This window comes from Ziziphus jujuba, chromosome 5 (assembly GCF_031755915.1).
Source record: "Ziziphus jujuba cultivar Dongzao chromosome 5, ASM3175591v1".
Taxonomy (NCBI): Eukaryota; Viridiplantae; Streptophyta; class Magnoliopsida; order Rosales; family Rhamnaceae; genus Ziziphus; species Ziziphus jujuba.
The window spans coordinates 6,739,313-6,758,720 of NC_083383.1; the positions used below are offsets into that span (position 1 = coordinate 6,739,313).

Sequence of the window (19,408 nt, forward strand, 5' to 3'; positions counted from 1 at the left end):
ATGACCTGCATTTTACTAATGCCAATGAATTTACTCACCAAGTGGGGTATTAAGCAAGAAAACCCGGAGTGGTGCTTACTTTATCCGCTCGACATATATGGTGATTAATTCAGAAGCTTGAATAAATTCATCATCATCCATTTTGTTAAATCATAATATGAGAAAAGATCTCAAATAGTAGGCCTAGAAGGGGGTTTAGGCCATTTTGTCTGGAAGTTGTCTAAAATCTAAATCAGTGTGTGCCACAAAATATATATATATATATATATAAGTGACATCCAAAGTATGTTTGGGGTCATTGGGATATATGTCTCCGCTGTTTGTGGATTGTGTTCGTTTTATGTCTTCGTATATAGATTTGGTTTCCACCTAAATTGCCTAAAAGTATTTTTGGAGGTCCCTTAGATGATTAGGTGTGATTCATTTTTTGTTTAGTTTACTGTACGGATTTCATAATTACTTCCTAATTTGGTTTTCTTTTTCCTTTGCATGAGATCAATTATGATCCACATTCTTTTTTGGTACAGAAACAAAGATAGATAATCAATGCTCATCGGACCCTGTGACATATTTGGAGGTCCAACTGATCACTTGTGAATGAATTAGTATCAATATTACGTCTTATATATAACATTTGTGGTGGTAATTGGCAAAAACTTTCTTTTTGAAAGACAGATCTTTTGTATCGAAAAAAATAAATTACAAAAAAAAAAAAAAGACATCTTTTATTCGATGCGGTTGACAGATTTAGAACAGTCTTTTCTTTTGTTTCTTTTTTTTTTTTTTTGTTTCCATAGTGATTAGAAATCTTATTATATTGAATTATTTCGACACGTGGACCCAATATTTATAACTGAAGGGATTCATCATGATCAGTATTATACAATTTAATCCATCATCATATTCAATCAATTAGGACAGACTGGTATAAGGTTTCAAAAAGTTTTAGAAAACTATTAATCAACAACCTCTCAAAAAATCATTAATTCCCCAAAAAAGAAAACATTACTCAATTATTGGATTCCTAATGTTTAAATTATATGCTTGAAATTCCCTTTTTTTTTTCTTTTTTTTTTTTAATAAAAACAAAGTTTCCACTTTCCACCGCGTGCACAATAAACTCTGGGAGTATTTGAAAAGCATCATATATCACAACAAGAAGTATGAGTACCAAATTTCTTCTTTCTTCTGGGTTGGGACAGTTAATGAGCATTTTTCTCCTTCGACACGTTTGAAAAAAAAAATAAATAAATAAAAAATTGCACACCCCAAACTTCGGAATCGTTGACCTACACTGGATATGGACCCCACCCCATGCCTCTCACTGCAACGGAATATATTATATATCTGAAGCAAAATGGGCCCTCCCAATTACGATGGACCCGTTAGCACCACGACATTTTAGGATATAAAATTTGGAAAAAAAAAAAGGGGGAAAATAAATAAAAATGATGCATCTGCACAACGCAAGGTTTGTTTGGCAAGTAGTTGGTTATTATTAATATGATTGAGGGATAATGGAATAGCTAGCTAGGCTAGCTGTCCATAAAAGTGGACGCCGCTGTGCGAGGCAAACAATGTGGGCCACCCACCCAACGCAAGCCCATCTGTTGGCTGCTGCTGTTGTTCATCCTTATCATCATCATCATCATCATCGTCGTCCTTCTATTATACATTGTACATATGCTCTCTCTCACTCTCTGTCTTTCTCTCTCAACTCTGCATCAAAACCTTCCAGTGGGTGTTTATTCAAATCTATTGACAATTAAAAAAAAAAAAACTTTGGATTCAAATGGATTATAAATTTACCATGCATGCAATACATAAGCTATTTTTAGTGAAAATATTTTAAAGTGAAAGACTAGAAGCATTTTACAAAATCTTCCATTGAACTATTTACATTTTTACAATTCAAGCTGTATAATTGTTGCCTTATCAGCCTTCTCATTAAGTAAAAATAACTTTGTTGGTAAGTTATTTACCTTATCATCTTTATATTTTTTTGTTAAATTAGAATGCTTTAGAAATTTGAAAGATTGTAAATTTAAAATATCAAAAAAAAGGAAAAAAATATTATAAATAATTTAAAATTCTTATATTTCTTTTTATTTGCCCAAAAAAAAAACTTTTTATTTCTTGTTGCAAACAAACAGATCTCCTTTTCCATATATAACAAAATATCAATTGTAATTTTAAATATAGAAGTTAAAATCTTTCTTTATATTTTCAAATATTTTAATTCTATCTCATCAATATTTAAAATTTCATGTAATTTTTAGATCTTACCAAGAAACACACACATATATATATAGAGAGAGAGAGAGAGTTACTTTAATATTTTCACTCAAAAAATCTTGGGTGAACATGGGGATCATATAAAAATGTGTTTCAATAGTTGGTGAAAAATCGTCGTCCATCATCAGGAAAAAGGGGTTTTCCTTGTAACCAAACAGGTCGGTGCATCATGCATGTGCGGGACTTCGACGCGAGCATATACATAAGGTCTTAACCGACCAATTTTGTGGGACAGGTGGCACAAAACAATGGTTAAACCTGAAAACCAAGATTATATTTTATGATGGATTGCATGTTGGGGTTAGCGCAAAACTAAAATAAACCGTGAATATTGAAATAAATAAAAATAAACGATGAGTTAAATTAGTGAAAACGAAGCAGGATGAGCTCAAATCCTTTGGCAATCCCAATTACATAAATTCAGAGGAAAATGACCCCCAATGGGTACAGATCACACACCAAGCCAAAAAGGGTTTGAAAAATACAATTCCCTATTTAAATACCATGCATCTTTTTATTAACTTAAATCCACAAATAGTTTAATGTCTCTGGTACTCATTGGGTCTAGTTTTCTGTACTTTTCTATAATCATCGATCCCACATAATAAAATAAACAAGTACCAAATAAAACGTAGCTTTCATAAACTAAGTGAAAGGGACTGTATCACACACATTAACCAAAAAAAATTTGATTTATTTAATCCGTGTGTTAGGGAAGCTGTCTCCTGTAATTTTCAGTATTTCAAATTAATTACTCAATCTTCAGTACTATTTTTTGAGCATGAATTTTTATTTCCTTTATGTCAATGTTTTTAAATAGGGAAGTTAGATTTATCCTTCTTTGAGAGTTATTTACAATTACAAGCAAAGGAGAGAGGGTTTTACTTAAAGGCGCAGTTAGCTAATTAAGAACTTCCAATTAATGATATGTTAATTGAGGATTTGAGAACCAAGTTGGTATTGTTAATTAACGAATTATTTAATTCTGATAAAAGTCGTCTCTCAAACAATATTTTTCTCTGTAATTAATTATTATATATGCAAAAACATTCAACCAACGTGTTGGCCATCATCATCGACACTCAATCGGTTTTGTTTTTTCTTTAAAAAAAAAAATGATTTTGTTTTTACTTAATGCGTATAGAATGTACATTTGAATCTTTGTTGTTTTCATTTTTCAACCATTACACCAATGTATCTAGTACAACATTAACAAAATTTAATTAAGTTTGACGCCATTAGAATTGTTATATAATTTCAAGACATTTTAATTTTAGTTATATGTATATATTGATAATTTTGCGAGGGTCAGACTATTTTTAGTATTAGAAAATCTAGTCTTAAATTGGACCGCAGACACTTGGGTTCAAAGCAAGTTGGATCAGACGTCAGTGGAAGTAACATACTCCATCTCCATGGCACGGCCTCAGCTCCAACAATTCAGCGAATTAAACTTTTATTTAATTTGTTGGACTTTGTTAATTAATTTAAGCATTGTCATTGCACCATTCTTAGTCCTCATGATAACTTCCAATATGCTGGACATTGAGGATCCACAATCAACGTCGCATTATAAGATATATTACTTACAAAGTTACAATATATATGTATATATATATCCACGTTTCTATAAACAAAAGGACAAATATATATATATATATATATACACACAGACACACACACCATTTTAACTAAAAAATAGACCGAGTAATTATAAGATGAATTAACGTGATGGATCAATTAATTTTTATATATTTATTTAATATTGAAATTTACATTTTCTTTTTTAACCTAAAAATATACAAGCACCAAATCTCCACATATCGTGTGTGTGTGTGTGTTGGGGGGGAGAGGGAGAGGAGGGGAATTCGATACTTGAAATCCATTTGTAATATATACATTTTTTTTTGGGACTATATGATTAAAATAAAGTTGTGGAAAAAAATAATTAAAAAAAAAACATAAAATGTTACAATTATACATAATGGTAATTTAATTTATTGATTATGCTTTATTATGATATTTTGCGACGTTGCACATAATAAAATATGTTGCATGTTATAGTTGAAAGAAATATTAAAAATATTAATAACAGGGTCTCACCTTTATATATGAGCTTTTTCTTCGTTGGAATAACTCAAATAATAATGATAATCGGTAATAATATTATTTAGATTTCATGTTCCATCAAATTTTCAGTGTGTGTGTGTGTGTGTGTGTGTGTGTGTGTGTATTATGCTGAGTTAATGTGCTGAGGCCTTTAAAAGAAAAGCAGGATGGGGAGCATGTAAAATCTAATCAATCTTCCAAGTTTTGCCGCTAGCATTTTGACAAGTGGATTTAAGAATGACGTGGCACGAGAAGGAGTGGACCAAGTTTGATCAAACTCTCATGGGAATTTGGTATATACAAAATGTTGAAGTGGCAGGCAGAGGAAGTGGAGAACAAGGCTTAGTTGTTAAGCTGCATAAACTAATTAACACTCCATTTCTTTTAAAGACAAAAACAATTGGTTCCATGGAGCAGACCAATATATCACACCCCCATGTCCGTCCAACTAATTCTATTAATTTTGTTGGGGTTGACATAAATTATTTATACCTTTTATATGTATTTCACTTTTGCTTTGATTAAAGGTAACAAAAAGGTACTATTTTTTTTTTTAAAAAAAAAAAAAAAAAACAAAAGACTTTTGTTTTATAACAACAGAACTGCCCCATCGTGGAATCTACAACGTGATTAGAAAGTGCTTATGAGTTAATTATATATGTACTTGTTTTTTCTTTGTTTTAAGTAATCCACTCACAGCGCATATATAGTTGAGGAAAATTCATCCATTGTCATCCATTAGACCCAGCATATGCATTTCATTAATTTATAATTCATGAAAGAATAAGATATAGTTTTTTAATTAACTTGCTGATGAAGATGATTCTTTTAAAACAATAACAAGTAGTATAATGCTTCCTCTGGAGTTTTGATTAATTGAAACACACACACACACACATACATGTAAACTTCCTATATATAAAACAAAAATAAAAATAAAATTATATATATATATATATATCTTATAATGTGATGTAATATTTTTAATATTGTTGTAGTGATTACATTATTTTGTAAAAGATATGTATTAAGCATGTGGTTGATAAAATACATCAATTATAATAAAAATTACATGATATAAAACTTGTTTATAGACTTTAAATTTAATTGACCCAATCATGTTTTTATTTTATTTTATTTTTGAAGAAATCAATCCAATTATGTTAAGAAGTGACAGATTGGTTAAAAAAATGTTAATCCAATCATATTCATATTTAAGCGCTCTCTTTATTAAATATTTTGGGTTTCTATACTTTTCTAAAACAAAAGAAGGGCATGCACATACTACTAATCCACAAGAGAGAGTAACATAAAACATCCTGAAAACCATCAACCAAACATTTCACCACAGGAGCGTGACCACCAGACGCCGTCTCAACACGTCACCTAGGAAAGGGCGGGGAACAACAGCAACTTCTTCCCCATTTAAAAACTCCTACTCGCAAAGGACTCTCCTCCTATCTGTCTCTCTTTCTCTCTCTAAGAATTTCCATTGCTTTTATTTTTATTGCTTCTGAGAAAAAAAAAAAATATATATATATATATATATTTATATATATTTTCTTGTGGAGAGAGAAAACCAGGAAAAAACCACAGAAGAAGGAAGAAAAACATGAAGATGACAGAGATGAGCAAAGAGATCGTATAAGCCTGAGATTTTGCAAAAGGAACTCTGAATGTAACCTCAAAAAACAAACACAGAGAGAAAAAGAAAAATCCACCAACATTTTTAAAATATAAAGACAATTTTTTTTTAGTTTTTACTTTGAGCATCTGAAAAAGGCCAAGAATTCTCTAATATTTTTGACCTCCAAATGCACATGGCTTCTCGGGCTTCTCTTCTCTCCAACATTTGTTTTTTGTTTATCTTTTACCTCACATGCTCTCCTCTTCTCTCTCTTCTATCTACTTCTTCTTCTCTCTCTCTCTCTCTCTCTCTCACTCTCAAACAGCGCCACATACTAATTCAATATCATTGAAAGCTTTTGACTGAATAGTTGAAATAACAGATTCCTCCTCAGATCTACAGTGAAAAGCCCTTTAACTATTCTCTGCCTCAATTCTTCTTCATCTTCTTCTCCATTGGCGCTTCTTTCGTCTTCTGGTTTTAATTTCGATACAATCCGTAAAGGTTAGCTTTCGGTTCTTTAGGCTTTTTTATTTGCTGCATGGTTTTAACTTGATTGTTACCTTTTTTTTTTTTTTTTTTAGCTTCAATTTTGTTATGGTTAAGCTTTGTAATTTGCGCTGCGCCATCAGGTCTACTGTGGAAATTGAAATTTTAATCATGCTTATATTGATGGATCATGGCTTCATTGCGTCCAATTCGGGTTTTGTTTCGGATCCGGTTCTGCTTTTTTCCTTTTTCTTTTTTGGGTCTCTTTGGAGGTGTGAAATTAATTTGATTTTGATTCTGCTATTAGGAGTGTGAATTTGTTGATTTCTACACGTTTTTTTATCAGAATTAATTAACTAAAAGTAGTCTAGGAATTATATTAGGAAAATGAAATGGCATAATTTTTTGACTTTTTTTTATTTTTATTTTTTATATAAATTGTAAAGAGTTTTTCATTTAACTTTGATATTTTCTGAGAAAATTTTTCCTGATGAACGATAGCTACATCATATCATGTCATTGTCTTAGCTTGTTGGTCATATATAGAATTTCGATCATTTTCTGCATATTTTACTTTCTACAATTTTGGCAGTGTTAGTTTACAAACAGGTTTTCCGTACGTGATGTTGGTATTAATCCATATATGCACTGTTAGAAAGTCAATTAAGGTGTCTATTCGAGACAAAGAATTCTTGGTATAATCATGATATTCTGTAAAATTGGACTTACCTTTCTTTTCAAATAGTGTCAAGTCGGCAAAATTTCTTGTGGTCTCAGTGTTGCAATCTCCCTTTGCAGCTTCAAATAATTTCGAGTCCATTTTCCATAGATAGTTGTTCTATGATTTTTGTTTATGTTCTTCAGATATAATTCAACAACTCATGTTTTCATTGGTATTCAGAAATTGAACTGATCTGGAACAGGTTTTTGAGAGTGGACGACAAATTCAGCATAGTGTTTTGTTAAGGCTAACTCATATTGCCTTATTTGTCAGGTAATAACTGTAGCATGGAACTACTTTCAGATGACTGAAACGCATAGACTTGCTGTTGAAGCACATAGTTGTAGTATTTTGATGAGTGTGTGTCGTGGACGCTTTAATTGAATGATATTATTCAGTGAATTTCCATGGTTTGCGAGATGGTTACCGATCAAATTCAAGAAATGGAAATGGAAATGGAAATGGATGTGGAATTCCTCCCTTCAATGTGGCCTGAAGATATTGGAAATAATGCTGGAAAACAGTTTAACGTTGAAAAGCCAGGACGGGATCAAGATATGTTGGAGGAGGTCACAATCATAGAGGAACCAACAATAGTTGATTTTAAGCGTCTTTTAGAGCTAACTAATTATACTGACAAAGGTTCCTCTCAGCTGGCATACCTTGTAAAACACTGGGAGTATAAGCAGGCAAATGCTGTACGCCTTCTCAAAGAAGAACTTGACATTCTAAGCAGACAAAGACAGGAAGTTGAGCTCAAGAAATTGGAGATATTGGAGGAGCATCGATTTGAGGAAGAAACATATGGAGGTGATAAACGTCCAATTTCTATTCTGGATGAAGTTTATGACATATGGCCAGATGTTCCTCGGATTAAAAATGATGTTGTTGTTCAGAATAAGAGGGTTGAAATAGAAGCCGAATACGATACTGTTGTGTACTGGAAGCAGCGAGCCTTGCACTTGGAGAAATTGTTGGAGGCAAGTGTGCAGAGAGAGCATATGCTCTTAGAAAAGTTAGAGGAAAGCATTAAAAATCTTGAAAGGCAATCCTCACCAGTGGAAGAACTTTCCCAGATTTTGAAGAGAGCAGATAATTTCTTACATTTTGTACTTCAAAATGCACCTGTTGTTATTGGTCATCAGGTAACTGCTATCAGATGTAATAATGGAAATCCCTATTACTCTTATTTCTGCAAATTCTCATAGTTCTGTAAAGTTTTCCTAGCTCTTGACGCTTAGCCACTAATTCTCTGGGAACCTTCTTTTCCAGGACAAAGAGTTGCGCTATCGCTTTATCTACAATCACTTCCCAAGTTTGCAAGAGGAGGTAATTAGTTACCACTGAAGTTATTATTCAAGGTTTGATGAGATTGCTGTGTAATCTTATTGACTTTTTGCTAGTTAAGCCTTCTGTATATAGTCTTGGCCTGAAGTCAGAGTGCCTTTCTATAACTTTTAGAGTTCTATCTCCTTTTCGTAACTTCTTTTTTGTTTTTCTCCCCTCATCTTCTGGAAGCATCATTTGCAGTAAGAGGCACTTAATACCTTCAGTTTTACTTTACTGTGTCAGGACATCATAGGAAGAACAGATGTCGAAATTTTTACAGGAGCTGGTGTCAAGGAATCTCAAGACTTCAAAAAAGAAGTTCTGGAAAAGGGATTACCTGCAAAGCGAGAGATAACTTTTGAGACAGAGTTATTTGGCTCAAAGACATTTTTGATATATGTGGAACCAGTCTTTAGCAAGTCGGGGGAGACAATTGGTATAAATTATATGGGGATGGATGTAACTGACCAGGTACATAATTTTCCTTTTTCTTTTGGGTCATCAGAATAATACTATTATTGTGATTGTGAATGGATATCGATGTTCTTATTGTATAACAGGTGAGGAAAAGAGAAAAGATGGCAAAGCTTCGTGAGGAGATAGCTGTTCAAAAAGCCAAAGAAACAGAACTTAACAAAACAATTCATATAACAGGTTCAATTTCTTGGTGGCATCTTTATAGTTATGTATGTTGCTTTAATTGGCTTCTAGGGCATCGTTTTACTCTATCTTGCCTTTTAATACTCCTGCAGAGGAGACCATGCGGGCAAAGCAAATGCTGGCAACCATGTCTCATGAAATAAGATCTCCACTTTCTGGGGTTGTAAGCATGGCTGAGATTCTTTCCACCACGAAGCTTGACAAGGAGCAGCGTCAACTATTAGAGGTCATGCTATCTTCAGGAGATTTAGTCCTTCAACTCATAAATGACATCCTTGACCTTTCAAAGGTTGAGTCAGGTCTGAGAATCATCCCTTTTCTGATGGTTTCATTTTAGAATGTTTGTATATATCCTTGACCTTTCAATGGCTATCTGTTGTGTGAGGACTTTTAGTTGATCTCTTCATATATTGATGCTGATATTCTTAAATTTCCTCTTCCACCATAGGAGTTATGAAGTTAGAAGCTACAAAATTCCGACCAAGAGAAGTAGTAAAGCATGTACTCCAGACTGCTGCAGCATCTCTACAGAAAATTCTAACCTTGGAAGGACATGTAGCGGATGATGTTCCTGTGGAAGTAAGAGTTAATAATATGATATGTGTGATTCATGTTTTCCCGCATGCTACTTGTGCTTAACTTGAAAGATTAAACACCTTCAGTGGTAGGATGTTCTGTCTATAGCAGACTCTTGTTGTGCTGAACTGATTACTATTTTATACACAGTTGCACTAAAGACACTGACGCAAAGGTATACAGACACACTCACGCATTGACAGATAGAGACAGAAATAGACACCAAAGAAACATATTTGCAGTAAAATTATTTGTTTCCAGAGTGTATATGAAGCTTTGCAGTAATGTTAATTGCATAATTTCAGGTAATCGGAGATGTTCTAAGGATTCGACAAATTCTCACCAACTTGATCAGGTACTACTAAATTTTCTTGCTTGAGATTTACATGGATATCAGTATATTCATTATTCCATGACACTTAAAATATTAGTTTGTGCACTTCATTGGATGGTACTAAGTTTTCATTCTTTCCTACTGCATTTACCAACTCAGTAGTCTCTGCACCTAATATGCAGCAATGCGATCAAGTTTACACATGAAGGGAAGGTTGGGATAAAAGTATATGTGATATCAAATCCATCCTGGGCAAAAGAAAACGGATGCAAACAAAATTTGAATTCTGATCAATCAACAGTATCACAAAATGGACTAAAAGAGGAGAAACAGACATCTCAAACTAACAATGATCAGAAAGTTCTTCATGGTAATGGAGATAGTGCTCACCAAGATCAATCACTTAATGTTGAATCCAGAACACCAGTTAAGAGTGAGGCATCAGTGAGTGGAGATACGGATGAGCAACCTTATTCACCTGAAACAACAGTGTGGATATGCTGTGATGTGTATGACACTGGAATTGGAATACCAGGTATGCTTTAAGAATCATATCTGACTTGGACCAGTTACATGTAACTGCAATCTATATTTTTTTTCCTTGCTTCTCACAATTAGTTTTTTGCTTAGCTGATTGTTACGTGAGTTAATTTCTACTGCTAGAAGTTGTTTAACACATGCTTGAATGTTATCAGAAAATGCTCTGCCTACTTTGTTTAAAAGATACATGCAAGTTAGTGCCGATCATGCTCGAAAATATGGTGGCACAGGTTTAGGACTGGCAATTTGCAAACAACTGGTAAAGTCTTCTTTCCATTAATAATTATATTTGGTTTGCATTTCTCTATATTTCCATGTCTTTTGGGCAGTAATCAGTAGTGGAGATTAAAAGCATTGTTTATCTATATTAATGCATGTAACATGCCTTGCAAGTAAATCATGCTATGCACTTAGTTGTTGAGTTCAATTAGTGTAAACAGCCAATTAGTCTAGTTACATGGCAGGTAAATATGTTTTTTCCTTTTGCTTATAATTTCATGGAATGTTTATACTGAAAACTTGAAAAAATGACTAATTGGACTTTGTTCTTGTTTGGTTTCACAAACAATCAATTTAATGTAGATTAATGAAACCATTCTCTTATACCAGTCTCCTAAATTATCTGTCTTTTTGGAGTAGGTTGAGCTAATGGGATGGTGTCTCACTGTGTCTAGCAAAGTAAAATGTGGATCTACGTTTACATTCATATTACCTTACAAGGTTTCAGACACGTGCGATCATTCTGATGATCCTGATGAGCTCACAGATATGGCTGATCATGATGCTGCATCTGATGATACAACTGAGAGTTTTTTCCAATTCAAACCGCGCACTTTGGGTTCTCTATTCACGTCTAATGGATCCAGCCGGACCCAAAAACTATTACCACATAATATTGGCTATACTGGCTCACATAAACTAAATGGGTTTTCAGAGAACTCTTACTCATTTCCTTCTAGTGATGTCAGATCAAAAGAGACAACTTCGCTTGAGAATGCTTGTTCTGCATCTAATACTGCAGAGGCATTATCTGATTCAAAAGATCCACTACGACAAAGTTTGGATCCTGATGAGGAAAAAGCAGCTTGTAGAGCCATTGACACTAATGGTCAAATCCAAAATCCCGTTACAGGTCCAACTAATCATGTGGAGGCAAGCAGTGAAATGGATGTAGCAACAAATTTAAGTGAACCCCAAGGAAAATGTATGAGGCAGGAGAAGTCTGTCTCAAGCTCCCAGTGTAATTCGAAAAGCAGTTCAGAAGTATCAAATTCAACACTAAAACCTAAGATTCTTCTTGTGGAGGACAGCAAGATCAATGTTATGGTGACACAATCAATGATGAAGCAGTTAGGTCACAGCATAGATGTTGTGAATAATGGAGTTGAAGCTGTGCGAGCAGTTCAGCGATGTACTTACAATCTAGTTCTGATGGTAATCTCTTAATTCCCATAAGTTTTTTAAGTTCCAATTCAGCACAGGATTTGAATATCATGTTAATAATGGACTATTTATAATCTGTAGGATGTGTGCATGCCGGTTATGGATGGCCTTCAAGCTACGAGACTAATTCGGTCCTTTGAGGAAACTGGCAGCTGGGATGCTGCAGAGAAGGCTGGAGTTGAGGCATCTGAGCTTTCTTCAGATGCATTACAAAATGGTCAGGCTTATAAGAGTTCAAAAAAGAGGATCCCCATTATTGCAGTGAGCACTTTCAATCTAATATTTCATATTAACAACACCATTACCTGTGCCAGCTTTGATGTATCAATTTTGCTAATGAATTAGTGTAAATTTTTCAGATGACAGCAAACACATTGTCGGAAAGCGCAGACGAGTGTTATGCAAATGGTATGGATTCATTTGTGTCAAAGCCTGTAACTTTCCAAAATTTAAAACAATGTCTGGAACAATATTTGTCTTGATTTCTCTTGTAAATTTTTGCTTGTGTACAAAATGAGAAAAAAAAAAAAAAAAAAATAGCATGTTAGGAAAGTTTTGTAACCAGTGTATCATGCTCTGCTCGGTCATTAGCATTTGGTTATGAATTGTACAGATCTACGTACGAGTTATTTTTTTGTCCCTCTTCAAGATCTTCTACATATATTTGTTAGTCCTTGGATTGGATGAGCCTCTGTAGTCTAGTTAGGTGTTAGGACATGAAAACAAAACAGAACATGAAGTGCACTGTTAAAATGCAGGTAGCGAAGGTGACTTAACTGTATAAAGTAGTATTCTTAATAATTTTTCTTCTGAGAATTGGCATTATACTGTTTATCATTCATATAGTCCCTCAGGCTCACATCATAAATAAAATATATATTTTTCTAATTTTTTTTCACTGAGAGGCATTTCTTTTGTTACAATATCCAAGCCATTCCATTAATGTTTATCCTTTTTGGCCATTTTCATATATAAATCGATTGTAAGGTGGGAGGCCGTTGTTTAATTGTTTTATACATTCTCATATCTCTATTCATAAAATTCTCGATGGAATGATGCTTACGCTTAAGGGTTTCAACAACTAGTCCTGGCATGTGCTTTTATGTGGTTTACGAGAAGAATGTTGTCGTATATATTCCACGTATATGCATGTATAATATAAATATGTATATATATATATAAGAGTGTGTGTGTGTGTGTGAGAGAGAGAGAGAGAGAGAGAGATTGGTTTTCACACAACTCACACATTGTGAATACATATATTACAAGTACTGCGTCATTTTCATAGTACGCTGTTTCTCTCATGGGCATAACTACAAGTAAAGATTTCCTGGTATTTCTGGATTTGGGATAATATTATTAATATTCGAAACATTTGGTATATATTATGTCGGGAGGTCCCTGGTCGTTCGATTCTGCTAGCCACAATCAATTTTGGAAGCTGTTCCTAGCCTAAACTGACTGGTTTGTACAATTAGATGGGCTTGGCGAACAGTCGGTGTTCTGTGAGGCTTCAATCACATCCATAGCCTGATCATGAAGATGAATATTACCATCTAAACTCCTATTTCTTCTGTCTTGAAGCTCACTAGTCTTTTTGAAAGCGTGGGAGCTAAGGTCTTTCTCATCAAAGATTTTGAACATGAATCGAATTTTTCCACATATTGAGAGTTCTGAATCGAAATGCATCAAGATTTGCCTATGCTTGTAAAGAAAAATAGCCGCACATATTATAAGAGCTGACAAAGAAGCAATCCCGGCAATAAGGAATAAACCCCAGAAATTATTAAGCCCAAGACTGAAGGAATCCTTAGTGGTTGAACAACTGTTTTTCACAAACCAGGCATCTTCAATTTCCTTCATTTTCTTCCCTTCGATCATTTTTAGGATTGCCCTTGAGACATCACCCACTAACGGAGAACCTCTTGGGAAGACCTGCAAGTCATTAATCAAAAAAAAGAAATGGATCCATCACATGAACATATACATTTATTCATGCATATTACATATATATATATATATATATATATATTTGTGTATGGAGGGTGAGAAATCTTACAAAACCAAACCCATTAGTCTTATAACTTGGTCCAACCAATGTAAAGTTGGGGCAATGTTGAGCAACGAATAGCTCGAGGTAAGGGTTTTCATCAAAAGCAGCAGAAATTTCATCATTTGCAAAAAGTTGTTCCAAGTGTTGCAAGGAATTATATTCCTTAAGGTTTTCTTGCTTGAACTTCAACCCTTCTATCATTCTTCCAACAAAAGAGTATTTTGGGTACCCAACTTTTTCCCCATTCTTTAAAAGTTCATTCACATCAGTAAAACTGGGTCGGAGTTGTTCAACTGTTAAGAGTGATGTCAAACTGGCTGTGTAACTTTGCGTCAATATGGTAGCCACAAAACACCAAATGATCACTACAAACCTTGCCAAGTTGCTCAGAATTCTTTCACCTGTGAATTCATATAATTCGCTAATTAATACAGATTCATGGCAACCTTATGGTGGGGTTATATCGAGTAAAGGTTGAGAAAATTTACGATGAACGAGCATGGTGGTGGACAAGGCGAACGAGAAACTGATTCCAATCTGATGCGAAGGAGGACCGCGGAAATCGTCATTGTTTCGATGCTCAAGAACCCAGACCACAAATCCAATGAAAACAAGAAAGCAACCGGTTGTCACCCAAAGGTCCCAAGTCAAAGGCTTCAAGAACACCCAAGCGTTTTTCATTTTCATGCCTTTGGTTGGCACAATCATTGTGACCGCAGAATCTGTATATGGCAATGTAAAATCAACATAATTGGACCTGTTGGCTATAATAGTGATATCTCCCACTGCCCCATCATAGTTCTGTCAAAGAAAGTACTTATAATTAATCCACCAATATATAATACTTCTGTCAGATAGATTTTTTATGTTGAAAATGAGTACTGTCAAAAAGAAAAAGAGATTATGTTTAAATACCCCAAGATAAACTTGATAGATCAACTCGTTGTTAGTGCCAGCCCGTTTACCATCGGGCTTTGAAAAGGGAATGAACTCGTAGATTACAGGATATGGCATTGCATCCATTACAGCTTTGAAGACTTCTATACAGAAACCAGTGAATTCAGGGTTGCTCCTACTTGAATCATTTACCACTTGAACAAACGAGCTAATATTATCTTTCATCGTAACCGCTATTCTCAGTTTCTTCCCAATAGTTGTTGGATATTTCGTATATCCTTCGGGTTGAGAGGTAGTATCTCCAGGCCATATTATAGATCCTAAATTAGACTTCGAAGTTGAATACGTACTTGTGGAATTCCATTTTCTAGTTAGTCCATTACTGGGTGTCCAAAATCCGATCGATCTCATTCCATGACCATGTACATTCACTATTTGGAAAGTTGACGATTGAAGTTTCCGATTCACAAAACTGAAATCTCCACCCAGCCCTCTAAATCTCGTTGTGGACAATGCTTCCCTAAGTTTCGGACCATTTTCAGAGACCCCAATATTTTCAAGATCTGTCAAGCCGCTAGAAGCATTCAACTTTCGAAAGCCAGAGCCTTTACCTCCAACCTTTTCGACGGCCATGGCTAATGCAAAAACAGCGTCATAAGCCCACAATCCAAAAACGTTAAGTTCTGCATCATCGACCATGGTTGGATTTTCCTTCAAGAATTGCGTCTTCCATCGAACTCTGAAATTTTCCAGCTCTACTGTTTTGGGCACATGAGTCTTTATACCAACAACACCTTGCATTGAATTAATGGCTGATGCATTCGGTGAAGTCAATAGATCAGTCAAACTGTTGGTCATGATCCAAACATAGCCTTCATTCATCATCCCAATCTCTGCTGCTTTGGTAACGAGGTGAGAACCAACCGTCGGCGAGAGGTGCAATATGAAAACTCTGCTCTGCATTGACATCAACTTGTAGAGCTCTGTATCAATTTGGTCGTCTGTGGCTGCAGGAGGAATGGCACTCCGGTAGGGGATTCGGACACCTGCTTGTTGCAAGGCGTCGACAAGGGAAGGCATTAGTCCGCGGCCAAAGTCGTTGTCGACGTAGATGGGCACGGCTTCTCTCCATCCAAAAGCTTCAAGTATAGCACTAATGGCTTTGGCTTGATATGAGTCGCTTTGTGCTGCTTGGAAAAAGTAGGAACTTCTATGCGAGGCTAATGAAGGGCTTGTAGCTGAAAACGATACAACTGGAACCTTTGCTTTATCTCCAAGATCGATTACGAAGTTTGCCTGCATTGAACTCTGTGGCCCGATGATCGCTTGTACTTCCACATCCTTTATAAGGTGCAGAGCTGTTTTATACAGGAAGGTGCATTATTATATATTTATGTATGTATTTTACTCCAATCAGATTAACACTACTCAACTCATTTCTTGGTAAATTCGAAAGATTATTATTATTATTATTTTTTTTAATCAAAGAGGATCTATTTATGTCTCAACCAAATTGAAGTAGCGTGGCAGGCGTATTCCCAATCTATACGGTTAGAAAGTATATATATATATATATATATATTTAGACTTTGACCACAGGTGTCTTATATCCAATATTGGATATGGGTCTAATCCTGAAAATAAAAAAATTAATCGATGGCTTTTTTCAAATAAGAACTATTTCAACTTCAACCCTTAATCTTTGATTAAATAAAGTAGATATAATTTAGCATATATATATATATATATATATCTACACACAAACACACATTATAAAGCGGTGATAAAAATAAAATAATATAGCATTCAATTCAGTATTTTTAAAAAAGGTCATTCATTATTGTTTCTATTAAAAAGTTATTCAGTTTTTTTTTTAAATTAAAAATATAAAAAATAATAAAAAATAATAAATATTTAATTTAAATTTTAATAAAATATATATAAATTTATAAATATTTAATTTAAATTTAAATAAAATTTTAAAAAATCTATTAAAATTTAGAATTTTCGTTTAGAATTTTATTAAAACTAACTTTAAATAAACATTGATTATTTTGATTTTGAAAGATTTTTAAAAATTCTAAATTTTAATAAATTTAATAGAATTTTTAAAGAAAAATATGAATAAAACTAGCACTTTTTCAAATCCAGCCATCATACCATAAATTTTACTCGTACTTGATTTGCTTCGAATTCCTGAAAGGACCGCATAGAGTTCGCAAAACAATCAATAAATTTCTTTGAAATCTACCGCTCCTTTCAAATCCATAAAGAAGAGATTATTAGAAATATCCTTGTGGGCCCGTCTTAGCACCACATAGGCCATCTACCAAAATGACGACTAATAGCTAATGGTTGACCTCAGGTCCTTTCTTTGAAGATTTCTTTGGCATCAATCGTCAAATTGTCAATCATTCACCAACAAGTTATCGTCAAAATTGTCAATTTATCACAATCTATGCCCATTTTTTATTTTTTTTAAAAATAAAATTTATTTCTTTCAATAAAAAAAAAGAAAAGCAAAACGAAATAAAATAAAATTTATTTAAACAAAAAATAATAATAATAATAATAATAACGGTGAAGGACTTATTGCCATCACCGAAATAGTCATGCCATTGCCAGCCACTTAAGTGCTTCTGCCATTGTTTTTATTTCTACTTTTTCTATTTTTAAAGTATTTTTTAAAAAGTCATTCATTATTGTTTCTATTAAAATTGTTGAAGTAACTTTTAAAAATTATTCAAACATGGTTAAAAACAAATTTAAATTCTCAAAGCTATACCAAACTATCTTGTTCTTAAATATATATATATATATATATATATATATTCTTTTGGTTTTTTTAGCCAAGTCAAGTGTCAAGAAAAAAGGTACATTAATTCATTGACTTTCATAGAGGCTTTTATAAATTTTTCTTATTATACAGAAAAATAAAAAAAGGGGTATAATTTGTTGTTAAAATTTTTTTTTTTTCTTGGGATTTGAATATTCTGTGTCCTATCATAATCAACGAATTATTTCCGAGGGATTAACTGTGGATTCTTTATTGATACAACGTTCTTAGATTTTTTATTACCCAAAAAAAAAACTACTTGTTTAATAAAATTTAAACAAGAAGTATAAAGTCAGAAAGGTTCATTTCAAAATTTAAAAATCTATATAAAACTAGAAATGAAGCAATAAACAAAATAAAATTTGCTTCTTTTTTTTTTTTTTTTTTGATACTTAATTGAGTTGTTGATCATACACCCTAGAGCTAATTATCTCAAAGGAGTGAAGAGAGAGAGGGAAGGAAGGGAAGGAAGGGAAGAGAAAGAAAAACCTGCAGCAGCTGAATGAACGACGTCGTTTGTATTGGAGTCGTTGATATGGAGGAAAAGTCTAGTGTTGTAATGAGGATGGGAGTTATGGAAGTCAGAAAGGGCCATGTTGAGGCAGCTCAACCCAACCTTCCCAACCCATGTATCCAAGTTCACGATCGTACCTATGTTTATCTGAATTTTCGTCGTCGTCGAGCTTTCCGCGGTGGCCAAGAAAATCCTCATGCACACAATCAATGAAACCAGCAGTCGGAAAACATATGCTTCTGCTGGTGGCTTCTTCTTCGCCATGCTGAGATTCGATTTTGAGGAACAGTATATTGAGTCGGAAGACAACCCTTATTAATATACCCCGGATGAATGAAGGCATATATATATATATATATATATATACAAACTGTGTGTTCTTTAATTTGGTCAATAACTTAAATGTATAAAACGTCGTTTGATTTCAAAAAGGGAGGCATGCAACCGCCTCACTTACAATGGTTCGAGGAAATTTCTCATGCAATTCATAAAAAAAAAAAAAAAAAAAGAGAGAGAAAAATGGCAACACAAATGTCTCTTTATGTACAGTGAAATAATTATGAAAGTGAAAGAATATGTGTTGAATAAAATATATGTGGATGTAAAACAATTTTCTTTTGTTTTTTTTTTGAGTCAAACTTCAATTTCACAATTTTCATTTTATCTTTTTATTTCTTTGGTTGCGTTATTCTGCGAGTCCGTGAGGAATATTATTCCTGGTTGGTACATTATATATTGCAATATATGCAATATTGAATATGAATGCACCAAGCCAATTAGCAAACTTTACCAAACGTGATATCTAAGTTAAATTCCAATATTAAATTATATAAAAAAATTTAGATTACCTATGGCATGTTAGTCCTAAAAGAAGACGAATTTTGTAAATACTAAAATTTTAAGGTAAATTGTCCATTATATCTTAAGAACTTGGAAATATAATAAAGTTAAAAAAAATTAAGAAAAATTTCAGAAAAATTCTATA

At 33.5% G+C, this 19,408-nt stretch overlaps 2 protein-coding genes across 2 annotated transcripts; one reads left to right on the top strand and one right to left on the bottom strand.

Moving 5' to 3' along the window:
* Window positions 1-5,910: 5,910 nt before the first annotated feature.
* LOC107420093 (histidine kinase 5) lies at window positions 5,911-12,966 on the top strand. Its single transcript, XM_016028959.4, has 13 exons — window positions 5,911-6,535; window positions 7,515-8,386; window positions 8,514-8,570; window positions 8,814-9,041; window positions 9,131-9,224; window positions 9,323-9,529; window positions 9,679-9,809; window positions 10,112-10,161; window positions 10,323-10,675; window positions 10,836-10,939; window positions 11,320-12,114; window positions 12,205-12,384; window positions 12,483-12,966. The coding sequence occupies exons 2-13, from the start codon at window positions 7,649-7,651 to the stop codon at window positions 12,603-12,605; spliced, it is 3,060 nt and encodes a 1,019-aa protein (XP_015884445.3). The 5' UTR covers window positions 5,911-6,535; window positions 7,515-7,648; the 3' UTR covers window positions 12,606-12,966.
* Window positions 12,967-13,317: 351 nt separating this feature from the next.
* Window positions 13,318-18,775, bottom strand: LOC107420154 (glutamate receptor 2.8). Its single transcript, XM_016029043.4, has 5 exons — window positions 18,399-18,775; window positions 15,092-16,431; window positions 14,665-14,977; window positions 14,183-14,577; window positions 13,318-14,058 (listed from the first exon to the last, which is right to left on the bottom strand). The coding sequence occupies exons 1-5, from the start codon at window positions 18,685-18,687 to the stop codon at window positions 13,576-13,578; spliced, it is 2,820 nt and encodes a 939-aa protein (XP_015884529.3). The 5' UTR covers window positions 18,688-18,775; the 3' UTR covers window positions 13,318-13,575.
* Between the last annotated feature and the right edge of the window lie 633 nt (window positions 18,776-19,408).

What these genes read in the sequence shown, in the direction of transcription:
- LOC107420093 (XM_016028959.4), top strand. Translation starts at nt 7,649, where the DNA reads ATGGTTTGCGAGATGGTTACCGATCAAATTCAAGAAATGGAAATGGAA. An exon ending in CAAAACAATTCATATAACAG is followed by an intron (nt 9,225 to 9,322) that starts GTTCAATTTCTT and finishes ATACTCCTGCAG; the next exon opens with AGGAGACCATGCGGGCAAAG. An exon ending in CACTGGAATTGGAATACCAG is followed by an intron (nt 10,676 to 10,835) that starts GTATGCTTTAAG and finishes GAATGTTATCAG; the next exon opens with AAAATGCTCTGCCTACTTTG.
- LOC107420154 (XM_016029043.4), bottom strand. Translation starts at nt 18,687, where the DNA reads ATGGCGAAGAAGAAGCCACCAGCAGAAGCATATGTTTTCCGACTGCTG. An exon ending in CGTTCATTCAGCTGCTGCAG is followed by an intron (nt 16,432 to 18,398) that starts GTTTTTCTTTCT and finishes TGTATAAAACAG; the next exon opens with CTCTGCACCTTATAAAGGAT. An exon ending in CACCACCATGCTCGTTCATC is followed by an intron (nt 14,578 to 14,664) that starts GTAAATTTTCTC and finishes ATGAATTCACAG; the next exon opens with GTGAAAGAATTCTGAGCAAC.